The sequence below is a fragment of the Lolium perenne genome, chromosome 1 (assembly GCF_019359855.2).
Source record: "Lolium perenne isolate Kyuss_39 chromosome 1, Kyuss_2.0, whole genome shotgun sequence".
Lineage (NCBI taxonomy): Eukaryota > Viridiplantae > Streptophyta > Magnoliopsida > Poales > Poaceae > Lolium > Lolium perenne.
In genome coordinates, this window is record NC_067244.2 from 210,837,940 (window position 1) to 210,851,915 (window position 13,976).

General features: G+C 43.8%; 1 protein-coding gene across 1 annotated transcript; it reads left to right on the forward strand.

The window, feature by feature from the left end:
* The first annotated feature begins 12,711 nt into the window (after window positions 1–12,711).
* Window positions 12,712–13,467, forward strand: LOC127322853 (pleckstrin homology domain-containing protein 1). Its single transcript, XM_051351262.1, has one exon. It carries the CDS (start codon window positions 12,842–12,844, stop codon window positions 13,319–13,321), a length of 480 nt encoding a protein of 159 aa, XP_051207222.1. The 5' UTR covers window positions 12,712–12,841; the 3' UTR covers window positions 13,322–13,467.
* The last annotated feature ends 509 nt before the right edge of the window (window positions 13,468–13,976 follow it).

Sequence of the window (13,976 nt, forward strand, 5' to 3'; positions counted from 1 at the left end):
GCCCTAAACCACTTTCTAGTTTTTTCATTAATATGATGGATACAATATTCATCTTTGATTTGATTAATTCCACAAGGTCTATGCATTCCACAAAAATTAACATGCTTATAGGAAATAGCATTCTTAGGAATTTGAGCATGCTTATTGCAATCATTAACAACAATTTCATTCTTCATGCAAGCCTCTTTAAAAGGTTCATGATACTTATCAAAAAAAATTTTAGGCAATTCAAAATGGGAAGCAAAGGCTTTATAAAGATTTGCAGCAACTTGAGAGTCAAGACCATAAGTAGCACTCATATCTCGAAATTTATCAGTATCCATAAAAGCTTCAATGCATTCATAATCATAATTTATACCTGACTCTTCACCTTTGTTGTTCTCCCATCCTTCAACGTTCTCCTCAATCCGATCAAGAAGATCCCACTTAGCTTCAACCTCCTTGCTTGTGAAAGATCCCTCCGAACAGGCATCCAGATAGTCCTTGTGTTGTCCTGAAAGCCTCGCATAAAAATTGTTAACAATAACATTACGGGGGAGCTCATGAATGGGACATTTAAGCATTAGTGACTTTAATCTCCCCCACGCTTGAGAGATGCTCTCTCCATCACGAGGATAAAAGTTATAAATGTGATTCCTATCAATATGCACTTCATAAGGAGGATAAAATTTAGAGTAAAAGAGAGATACAATTTCCTCCCAACCAAGAGAATGACTATTCTCCAACAATTTATACCAATGCGCCGCTTTACCAGACATCGAAACAGAGAATAGCTTCTTCCTCACTTCATCCATAGAGATACCTGCACACTTGAATAACCCGCATAATTCATGCAAAAACAGTAAATGATCTCCAGGATGGACAGTTCCATCCCCTTCATAGCGGTTATCCATATCACGTTCAATAATTTTCATGGGTATCTTGAAAGCAGTGCTTGCAGTTGGTGGATTTAAAATATCACAAGCATCATTAGAGTTATCGCATATGGGAGATAAAGCATTATCAGAACAAATTTTCTCCCCTAAAGATGGGAAGCTAAAAAGATCACAGAAACCAGCTTCCCCAAGCTTAGACTTATCCATAGCATTAGCAGTGATTGCGTTCATACCAATAACATTGCTACTAGCATGCAAATGAGGTTCCATAGGTTCTTTAATTTTCGCATCACACAATTCATGTCTTAACTTAGGAAATAAAATAAGAAGCTCATTGTTATCCATTATGCCTAACTAGTGTAAACAAGAAACAAAAAGATGCAATTGCAGGATCTAAAGGAAATAGCTTCGAGCACAAACACAATGGCGCCAGAAAAGTGCTTAGTAGCCGAGATCCGGAGTGTGAGTACCTTTTACCTTTCCTCCCCGGCAACGGCGCCAGAAAACAGTCTTGATAACCCACAAGTATAGGGGATCGCAGCAGTCTTCGAGGAAAGTAAAACCCAAATTTATTGATTCGACACAAGGGGAGGTAAAGAATACTTATAAGCCTTAACAACTGAGTTGTCAATTCAGCTGCACCTGGAAAAGCACTAGTAACAGGGGTGATGTGAAAGTAGCAGTGATATGAGAGCAATAGTAACAGTAACACAACAGCAGTAATAGTAACACAGGGGTAATGGCACCAGAAAATAGTTGATACTACTTCCAATGACATAGAGAACAAGTATATGACGATGAGAGATGGACCGGGGTTCCCAGCGATCTACACTAGTGGTAACTCTCCAATAAGTGACAAGTGTTGGGTGAACAAATTACAGTTGGGCAATTGATAGGATTGATAAAGCATTAAGAAAGAACATCAATTCATTAATCATGTAGGCATGTTTTCCATATATAGTCGTACGTGCTCGTAATGAGAAACTTGCACAACATCTATTGTCCTACCAGCCGGTGGCAGCTGGGCCTCAAGGGAATCTACTGGATATTAAGGTACTCCTTTTAATAGAGCACCGGAGCAAAGCATTAACACTCCGTGAAAACATTTGATCCTCACATCACCGCCATCCCGTCCGGTTGTCCCGATTTCTGTCACTTCGGGGCCTTTGGTTCCGGACAGTGACATGTGCATACAACTTGTAGATACAATCTAAGCAATAATTATAGAGCTCAAATCTAAGATCATGCCACTCGGGCCCTAGTGACAAGCATTAAACATAACAAGATTGCAGCAACAATAATTTCAGAAACTTTATAGATAGACTAATCATAACGTATCATCCATCGGATCCCAACAAACACCACACCGATTACATCAGATGAATCTCAATCATGTAAGGCAGCTCATGAGATCATTGTATTGAAGTACATAGGATAGAGAGTACCAACTAGCTACTGCTAGAACCCGTAGTCCATGGGGGAACTACTCACGGAGCATGATGGAGGCGGTGGCGTCGATGGAGATGGCTTCCGGGGGCACTTCCCCGTCCCGACAGGGTGCCGGAATAGAGACTTCTGTCCCCCGAATTGGAGTTTCGCGATGGCGGCGGTGCCCCTGGAGTCTTTCTGGAGTTTCGTCAATTGGTCGAGGTTTTTAGGTCAGGGACGATTATATAGGCGGAGAGGCGGAGTCGGAGGGGCCACGGGGTGCCCAGATGATAGGGGGGCGCGCCCCCCCCTTGGGCCGCGCCGCCCTGTGGGGTGGGGCCCCCCTGGCACCCCCCTGACTTTTCTCCGGTGTTCTGGAAGCTTCCCGAAATTATAAGATCTCCGGTGTTGATTTCGTCCGATTCCGAAAATATTTCCTTACTAGGATTTCTGAAACCAAAAGCAATGAGAAAACAAAGCTGGCCTTTCGGCATCTCGTCAATAGGTTAGTTCCAGAAAACGCATAAAAACGGTATAAAGTGTGAACAAAACATGTAGATATTGTCATAAAGCAAGCATGGAACATCAGAAATTATAGATACGTTGGAGACGTATCAGCTGCATACGAGCAAGCGCCCCAGCACGAGCCAGGACCCGGTCCGGACGATGCCCCGTTCATTGGCCGCAGGGGGACGCTCGAATTCGACGGCACCGGTTGATACGTCTCCGACGTATCGATAATTTCTTATGCTCCATGCCACATTATTGATGTTATCTACATGTTTTATGCACACTTTATGTCATATTCGTGCATTTTCTGGAACTAACCTATTAACAAGATGCCGAAGTGCCGGTCTTGTTTTCTGCTGTTTTTGGTTTCAGAAATCCTAGTAAGGAAATATTCTCGGAATTGGACGAAATCAAAGCCCAGGGGCCTATTTTTCCACGAAGCTTCCAGAAGTCCGAAGACGAGACGAAGAGGGGCCACGGGGTGGCCAAACCCTAGGGCGGCGCGGCCCCACCCCTGGCCGCGCCGGCCTATGGTGTGGGTCCCCCGTGCCGCCTCTTGACTTGCCCTTCCGCCTACTTAAAGCCTCCGTGACGAAACCCCCGATACGAGAGCCACGATACGGAAAACCTTCCGAGAGACGCCGCCAACGCCGATCCCATCTCGGGATCCAGGAGATCGCCTACGGCACCCTGCCGGAGAGGGGAATCATCTCCCGGAGGACTCTACGCCGCCATGGTCGCCTCCGGTGTGATGTGTGAGTAGTCTACCCCTGGACTATGGGTCCATAGCAGTAGCTAGATGGTTGTCTTCTCCCCATTGTGCTATCATTGTCGGATCTTGTGAGCTGCCTAACATGATCAAGATCATCTATCTGTAATTCTATATGTTGCGTTTGTTGGGATCCGATGAATAGAGAATACTTGTTATGTTGATTATCAAAGTTATATCTACGTGTTATTTATGATCTTGCATGCTTTCCGTTACTAGTAGATGCTCTGGCCAAGTAGATGCTTGTAACTCCAAGAGGGAGTACTTATGCTCGATAGTGGGTTCATGCTGCATTGACACAGGACGGTGTGAGAAAGTTCTAAGGTTGTGTTGTGTTGTTGCCACTAGGGATAAAACATTGATGCTATGTCTAAGGATGTAGTTGTTGATTACATTACGCACCATACTTAATGCAATTGTGCATTTGCTTTGCAACTTAATACGGAGGGGGTTCGGATGATAACACGAAGGTGGACTTTTTAGGCATAGATGCGGTTGGATGGCGGTCTATGTACTTTGTCGTAATGCCCAATTAAATCTCACTATACTCATCATGATATGTATGTGCATGGTCATGCCCTCTTTATTTGTCAATTGCCCAACTGTAATTTGTTCACCCAACATGCTGTTTGTCTTATGAGAGAGACACCTCTAGTGAACTGTGGACCCCGGTCCAATTCTCTTTCTTGAAATACAATCTCTTGCAATACTTGTTCTATTGTTTTCGCAAACAATCATCTTCCACACAATACGGTTAATCCTTTGTTACAGACAAGCCGGTGAGATTGACAACCTCACTTTGTTTCGTTGGGGCAAAGTACTTTGGTTGTGTTGTGCGGGTTCCACGTTGGCGCCGGAATCCCTGGTGTTGCGCCGCACTACATCCCGCCGCCATCAACCTTCAACGTGCTTCTTGGCTCCTCCTGGTTCGATAAACCTTGGTTTCTTTACGAGGGAAAACTTGCTGCCGTGCGCATCATACCTTCCTCTTGGGGTTCCCAACGAACGTGTGAGTTACACGCCATCAAGCATATTTTCCGGCGCCGTTGCAGTGAGATCAAGACACGCTGCAAGGGGAGTCTCCACTTCTCACACTCTTTACTTTGTTTTTGTCTTGCTTAGTTTTATTTACTACTTTGTTTGCTGCACTAAATCAAAATACAAAAAAATTAGTTGCTAGTTTTACTTTATTTGCTATCTTGTTTGCTATATCACAAACACAAAAAAATTAGTTACTTGCATTTACTTTATCTAGTTTGCTTTATTTCTTGTTGCTAAAATGGACAACCCTGAAAATACTAAGTTGTGTGACTTCACAACTACAAATAATAATGATTTCTTATGCACACCTATTTCTCCACCTGCTACTACAGCAGAATTCTTTGAAATTAAACCTGCTTTACTAAATCTTGTTATGCGAGAGCAATTTTGCAGTGTTAGTTACGATGATGCTGCTGCCCATCTCAATAATTTTGTTGAATTATGTGAAATGCAAAAGTATAAGGATGTAGATGGTGACATTATAAAATTAAAATTGTTCCCTTTCTCATTAAGAGGAAGAGCTAAAGATTGGTTGCTATCTCTCGCCTAAGAATAGTATTGATTCATGGACTAAATGCAAGGATGCTTTTATTGGTAGATATTATCCCCCTGCTAAAATTATATCTTTGAGGAGTAGCATAATGAATTTTAAACAATTAGATACTGAACATGTTGCTCAAGCTTGGGAAAGAATGAAATCTCTGGTTAAAAATTGCCCAACCCATGGGTGACTACTTGGATGATCATCCAAACCTTCTATGCGGGACTAAATTTTTCTTCCACGGAATTTATTGGATTCAGCTGCTGGAGGTACCTTTATGTCCATCACTCTTGGTGAAGCAACAAAGCTTCTTGATAATATGATGATCAACTACTCTGAATGGCACACGGAAAGAGCTCCACAAGGTAAGAAGGTAAATTCTGTCGAAGAAACCTCTTCCTTGAGTGATAAGATTGATGCTATTATGTCTATGCTTGTGAATGATAGGACTAATATTGATCCTAATAATGTTCCATTAGCTTCATTGGTTGCACAAGAAGAACATGTTGATGTGAACTTCATTAAAAATAATAATTTCAACAACAATGCTTACCGGAACAATTCTAGTAACAACTATAGGCCATATCCTTATAATAATGGCAACGGCTATGGTAATTCTTATGGGAATTCTTACAACAATAATAGGAGTTCACCCCCTGGACTTGAAGCCATGCTTAAAGAATTTATTAGTACACAAACTGCTTTTAACAAATCTGTTGAAGAAAAGCTTGGGAAAATTGATATACTTGCTTCTAAAGTCGATAGTCTTGCTGCTGATGTTGATCTTTTGAAATCGAAAGTTTTGCCTAATGGAAATCATCATGACAAAATTACTACTACAGCAAATGCCATCCAAGTTAGAATTAATGAGAATATAAGATTAATGGCTGAACTGCGTGCTAGGTGGGATAGAGAAGAAAATGAAAAACTAGCTAAAGAGAAGAATGTAGCTAAAGTTTGGACCATTACCACCACTAGTAATGCTAATGCTACAACTGTTGCTGCACCTCCTACTATTAATAATAAAATAATTGGTGTTAGCAATGTTTCCACTTCTAATGCAAAGCGCGAGAAACTGCTTTGCTAAACCGCTAAAACCGCTGAAATTGCCTGTGATAAAGCTGCTGAAATTTTTTCCAACATTGGGGATGATGATCCCATTGCTTTAGATTATAATGGTTTGAATTTTGATGATTGCCACATCTCTGAAGTTATAAAGTTCTTGCAAAAACTTGCTAAAAGTCCTAATGCTAGTGCTATAAATTTGGCTTTCACGCAACATATTACAAATGCTCTCATAAAAGCCAGAGAAGAGAAACTAGAGCGCGAAGCCTCTATTCCTAAAAAGCTAGAGGATGGTTGGGAGCCCATCATTAAGATGAAGGTTAAAGATTTTGATTGTAATGCTTTATGTGATCTTGGTGCAAGTATTTCTGTTATGCCTAAGAAAATTTATAATATGCTTGACTTGCCACCGCTGAAAAATTGTTATTTGGATGTTAATCTTGCTGATCATTCTACAAAGAAACCTTTGGGGAAAATTGATAATGTTCGCATTACCGTTAACAATAACCTTGTCCCCGTTGATTTTGTTGTCTTGGATATTGAATGCAATGCATCTTGTCCCATTATATTGGGAAGACCTTTTCTTCGAACTGTTGGTGCTATCATTGATATGAAGGAAGGTAATATAAAATATCAATTTCCTCTCAAGAAAGGTATGGAAAACTTCCCTAGAAAGAGAATGAAGTTACCTTTTGATTCTATTATGAGAACAAATTATGATGTTGACACTTCTTCTCTTGATAATACTTGATACACACTTTCTGCGCCTAGCTGAAAGGCGTTAAAGAAAAGCGCTTATGGGAGACAACCCATGTTTTACCTACAGTACTTTGTTTTTATATTTGTGTCTTGGAAGTTGTTTACTACTGTAGCAACCTCTCCTTATCTTAGTTTTGTGATTTGTTGTGCCAAGTTAAGCCGTTGATAGAAAAGTAAGTACTAGATTTGGATTACTGCACAGTTCCAGATTTCTTTGCTGTCACGAATCTGGGTCTACCTCCCTGTAGGTAGCTCAGAAAATTAAGCCAATTTACGTGCATGATCCTCAGATATGTACGCAACTTTCATTAAATTTGAGCATTTTCATCTGAGCAAGTCTGGTGCCATTTTAAAATTCGTCAATACGAACTGTTCTGTTTTGACAGATTCTGTCTTTTATTTCGCATTGCCTCTTTTGCTATGTTGGATGAATTTCTTTGATCCACTAATGTCCAGTAGCATTATGCAATGTCCAGAAGTGTTAAGAATGATTGTGTCACCTCTGAATATGTTAATTTATATTGTGCACTAACCCTCTAATGAGTTGTTTCGAGTTTGGTGTGGAGGAAGTTTTCAAGGATCAAGAGAGGAGTATGATGCAACATGATCAAGGAGAGTGAAAGCTCTAAGCTTGGGGATGCCCCGGTGGTTCACCCCTGCATATATTAAGAAGACTCAAGCGTCTAAGCTTGGGGATGCCCAAGGCATCCCCTTCTTCATCGACAACATTATCAGGTTCCTCCCCTGAAACTATATTTTTATTCCATCACATCTTATGTGCTTTTTCTTGGAGCGTCGGTTTGTTTTTGTTTTTGTTTTGTTTGAATAAAATGGATCCTAGCATTCACTTTATGGGAGAGAGACACGCTCCGCTGTAGCATATGGACAAGTATGTCCTTGGTTTCTACTCATAGTATTCATGGCGAAGTTTCTCCTTCGTTAAATTGTTATATGGTTGGAATTGGAAAATGATACATGTAGTAATTGCTATAATGTCTTGGATAATGTGATACTTGGCAATTGTTGTGCTCATGTTTAAACTCTTGCATCATATGCTTTGCACCCATTAATGAAGAAATACATAGAGCATGCTAAAATTTGGTTTGCATATTCGGTTTCTCTAAGGTCTAGATAATTTCTAGTATTGAGTTTGAACAACAAGGAAGACGGTGTAGAGTCTTATAATGTTTTCAATATGTCTTTTATGTGAGTTTTGCTGCACCGGTTCATCCTTGTGTTTGTTTCAAATAAGCCTTGCTAGCCTAAACCTTGTATCGAGAGGGAATACTTCTCATGCATCCAAAATACTTGAGCCAACCACTATGCCATTTGTGTCCACCATACCTACCTACTACATGGTATTTTCCGCCATTCCAAAGTAAATTGCTTGAGTGCTACCTTTAAAATTCCATCATTCACCTTTGCAATATATAGCTCATGGGACAAATAGCTTAAAAACTATTGTGGTATTGAATATGTAATTATGCACTTTATCTCTTATTAAGTTGCTTGTTGTGCGATAACCATGTTCACTGGGGACGCCATCAACTATTCATTGTTGAATTTCATGTGAGTTGCTATGCATGTCCGTCTTGTCTGAAGTAAGAGAGATCTACCACCTTATGGTTAAGCATGCATATGTTAGAGAAGAACATTGGGCCGCTAACTAAAGCCATGATCCATGGTGGAAGTTTCAGTTTTGGACATATATCCTCAATCTCAAATGAGAAAATTATTAATTGTTGTTACATGCTTATGCATAAAAGAGGAGTCCATTATCTGTTATCTATGTTGTCCCGGTATGGATGTCTAAGTTGAAGAATAATCAATAGCGAGAAATCCAATGCGAGCTTTCTCCTTAGACCTTTGTACAGGCGGCATAGAGGTACCCCTTTGTGACACTTGGTTAAAACAGTGCATTGTGATGATCCGGTAGTCCAAGCTAATTAGGACAAGGTGCGGGCACTATTAGTACACTATGCATGAGGCTTGCAACTTATAAGATATAATTTACATGATGCATATGCTTTATTACTACCGTTGACAAAATTGTTTCATGTTTTCAAAATCAAAGCTCTAGCACAAATATAGCAATCGATGCTTTTCCTCTATGGAGGACCATTCTTTTATTTTCAATGTTGAGTCAGTTCACCTATTTCTCTCCACCTCAAGAAGCAAACACTTGTGTGAACTGTGCATTGATTCCTACATACTTGCTTATTGCACTTATTATATTACTCTATGTTGACAATATCCATGAGATATACATGTTACAAGTTGAAAGCAACCGCTGAAACTTAATCTTCTTTTGTTGCTTCAATACCTTTACTTTGAATTATTGCTTTATGAGTTAACTCTTATGCAAGACTTATTGATGCTTGTCTTGAAGTGCTATTCATGAAAAGTCTTTGCTTTATGATTCACTTGTTTACTCATGTCATATATATTGTTTTGATCGCTGCATTCACTACATATGCTTTACAAATAGTATGATCAAGATTATGATGGCATGTCACTCCAGAAATTATACGTGTTTATCGTTTTACTCGCTCGGGACGAGCAGAACTAAGCTTGGGGATGCTGATACGTCTCCGACGTATCGATAATTTCTTATGTTCCATGCCACATTATTGATGTTATCTACATGTTTTATGCACACTTTATGTCATATTCGTGCATTTTCTGGAACTAACCTATTAACAAGATGCCGAAGTGCCGATTCTTTGTTTTCTGCTGTTTTTGGTTTCGAAATCCTAGTAAGGAAATATTCTCGGAATTGGACGAAATCAAAGCCCAGGGGCCTATTTTTCCACGAAGCTTCCGTAAGTCCGAAGACGAGATGAAGAGGGGCCACGGGGTGGCCAAACCCTAGGCGGCGCGGCCCCACCCTGGCCGCGCCGGCCTATGGTGTGGGTCCCCGTGCCGCCTCTTGACTTGCCCTTCCGCCTACTTAAAGCCTCCGTGACGAAACCCCCGATGCGAGAGCCACGATACGGAAAACCTTCCGGAGACGCCGCCAACGCCGATCCCATCTCGGGGATCCAGGAGATCGCCTCCGGCACTCGCCGGAGAGGGGAATCATCTCCCGGAGGACTCTACGCCGCCATGGTCGCCTCCGGTGTGATGTGTGAGTAGTCTACCCCTGGACTATGGGTCCATAGCGTAGCTAGATGGTTGTCTTCTCCCCATTGTGCTATCATTGTCGGATCTTGTGAGCTGCCTAACATGATCAAGATCATCTATACGTAATTCTATATGTTGCGTTTGTTGGGATCCGATGAATAGAGAATACTTGTTATGTTGATTATCAAAGTTATATCTACGTGTTATTTATGATCTTGCATGCTTTCCGTTACTAGTAGATGCTCTGGCCAAGTAGATGCTTGTAACTCCAAGAGGAGTACTTATGCTCGATAGTGGGTTCATGCGCATTGACACCGGGACGGTGTGAGAAAGTTCTAAGGTTGTGTTGTGCTGTTGCCACTAGGGATAAAACATTGATGCTATGTCTAAGGATGTAGTTGTTGATTACATTACGCACCATACTTAATGCAATTGTCTGTTGCTTTGCAACTTAATACGGAGGGTTCGGATGATAACACGAAGGTGGACTTTTTAGGCATAGATGCAGTTGGATGGCGGTCTATGTACTTTGTCGTAATGCCCAATTAAATCTCACTATACTCATCATGATATGTATGTGCATGGTCATGCCCTCTTTATTTGTCAATTGCCCAACTGTAATTTGTTCACCCAACATGCTGTTTGTCTTATGAGAGAGACACCTCTAGTGAACTGTGGACCCCGGTCCAATTCTCTTTACTGAAATACAATCTCTTTGCCAATACTTGTTCTCTTGTTTTCGCAAACAATCATCTTCCACACAATACGGTTAATCCTTTGTTACGACAAGCCGGTGAGATTGACAACCTCAGCATTTCGTTGGGGCAAAGTACTTTGGTTGTGTTGTGCAGGTTCCACGTTGGCGCCGGAATCCCTGGTGTTGCGCCGCACTACATCCCGCCGCCATCAACCTTCAACGTGCTTCTTGGCTCCTCCTGGTTCGATAAACCTTGGTTTCTTTCTGAGGGAAAACTTGCTGCTGTGCGCATCATACCTTCCTCTTGGGGTTCCCAACGAACGTGTGAGTTACACGCCATCACCGGTGCTGAGGAGGAGGATGAGGGGAAGAGGACGAGGAGGAGGAGGAGGGGAGGGGGTGGAGAACGACGATGAGGACGAAGAGGGCGGCGAGGAAGAGGACGAGAAGGGTGCCGGTGAGGATGCCGATGATCTCGTGGAGGTTGACGCGGACGTCGTGAGGAAGAAGAAGAAGAAGGCGTCGGGCACACAAGGCCCCAAGTGGACGCCTTTGGAGGATTAATGTCTGTACGAGTCGTGGGCGACGATGAGCCATGACTCCATCATCGGCGCCAACCAAAAGTACGAGAAGTATTGGGCGAGGATCAAGGCCGAGTTCGATGAGCGCAAGCTCATCGACAGCGACTACAACAAAGTGACAATGAAGAGGAGCCAAAAGGCAATGTCGACGCGATGGTCATCATCCAGGCGTCGGTGAACATGTTCCATGGGTTTCATAGCGAGATGGAGACCAGAGGCGAGAGCGGAGTTGACATCAGCCAAATGGTGCGACTCTTTCTTACATAATCGGTGGCGCCTACATTTTGCTCGATGAAATGATAGTGTTTCCTTTGGTTAGTTTGACAAGGCCATGGATTTGTACCGGAGGAACTCGGAAGGGCACAAGTCTTTCGCGCTGACGCATTGCTATAGCAAGCTCAAAATGAACGAGAAATGGCGGTTGACGCGCCAGTCGTTGTCGAAGGGGAAAGACGCCATTGATCTGGATGCGCCGATGGCAACGTCGGCAGGGAGCCCTATCGGCAACAAGGCTGCCAAAGCCACCTTGGCCGACGTTGCGTCGTCCGAGAAGACGCAGGCCTCGATCACGAAATGCCTCGTCGAGGTCTCCTTGAGCTTGCTCTCCCGCGACAAAAAGGGCAACGAAAGGTGGGCGGCGCTGCTCAAGCGGCAAGAGGAGAAGATGGAGCTCAAGCAACGCAGGGACGACATGTCCCTGCTGAGAGCATCGACAGAAGGAATGTCTCCCCGGATGCGGGCGGCGCACAATTTCTTCAAAGGGAAGATCCTCGACGACATCGAAGCCAAAATGGCGACGACCGAGGCGGCGGCCCAAGCAGCGACAGCAACCCCAACCCCGGAGCAAGAGCCGGCAGACGCGTCTACGATAGCATCTGCTACTACACCTGCGTCGGCCTCTACCTCGGCGTCGGCGACGGAGCAGACGGAGCATGCACATCGAGCAGATCACGACGAGTTCATGGTGATCGACGGGCCTACGTCGACTCAGGATGCGTCGGTGTCTCCCAACCCCTTATTCTGATTTAGCATGCACCACCGGTCTGTAATATGATCACGCGCCCAGTACTTTGATCGTCGCTACCCGACGACTTTAGCGGGAACGATCTCTTTTGATTGCAAACTATTTGAATTTCTGATTGAGGGTGACGTTTGGAGGACACAGCTGGGGAACGACGTCCCTCAAACGCGGCACGAATAAAACTCATTCATAAACACTCGATCCGGGCGCTGTTTGGGGACTGTTTTGGGGACGCGATGGTGTAAGCCGTCGATTTTAACTTCCTGGCCAAATCAATTTATAGCTGGATAAACGGGAATTAAACTGCTCGATGCCTCCCATCCCGATCGCATCAAAAACGCCGTCCGAACGAATCCAACGGCGCACTACTCCTCGCCCACTTTGTCTCTAGTCGCCCCACCCGATCCCGGATCCCCAATTCCCCCGGCGCGATGGCGGCCAGCCTGTGGCGCGCGGTGATGGGCTCCTCCTCCTCCGGCGGCGACGACCCGGCGCTGGGCGGCGTGGAGTTCTGGCACGGGGCGGAGCGCGCCGGGTGGCTGACCAAGCAGGGCGAGTACATCAAGACGTGGCGGCGGCGCTGGTTCGTGCTCAAGCAGGGCCGCCTCTTCTGGTTCAAGGACCCCGCCGTCACGCGCGCGTCCGTGCCCCGCGGCGTCATCCCCGTCTCCTCCTGCCTCACCGTCAAGGGCGCCGAGGACGTGCTCAACCGCCAGTTCGCCTTCGAGCTCTCCACCCCGACCGAGACCATGTACTTCATCGCCGACGCCGAGAAGGAGAAGGAGGAGTGGATCAACTCCATCGGCCGATCCATCGTCCAGCACTCGCGCTCCGTCACCGACGGCGAGGTCGTTGACTACGACAGCCGCCCACAACCCTCGCCAAAGTCCAAGAGTGAGCCGTCGGAGTAAGATTTGCGGTGAACTCTCGCATATGCCCCTCTCTATTGTATCAACTTAAGAAGTGGTTGTGAATCTGTGTGATTTTAGTTATTATTTGTTGATCGTATGTATATTATTGACTGCTTGCTGTATGGGAATAACTGGTTTGAAGTGTACAGTTCATTGCCACTCTTGATTTGTTGTGCGTATCATAAATCGCAAATTGCATCTCCCCTATTGTCAGAGTAAGATTGGAGCCGTTAACTCTCGATATGCCTCTCAATTGTATCTACTTAAGTGGTTGTGAATTTGTGTGATTTTAGGTTCTATTTATTGATCGTATGTATATTATTGAGTGCTTGCTGTATGTGAATAACTGGTTTTAAGTGTACAGTTTATTGCCACTTCTGATTTGTTGTGCCTATCATAATTTGCAAGTTGCTTGTCCGCTATTGATCATGTGCTGTGTGAATTTTCTAGCTTAGGTTAATCAGGGAATTTTCTTTTTTGGTCCGTTAGTTGGGATTGCTTATGTTGAACTTCAGGGGATCACGTCTAAATTGCCACCAATATGCTTGGTGCCTACAACTGCATAAAGCTTGTGTACAAAACAGACGGGTACAGAGAGGCCATTTTCCCCATTAATAACTCATTTTGGCAAACAAAATTAATCACGTAACTATTT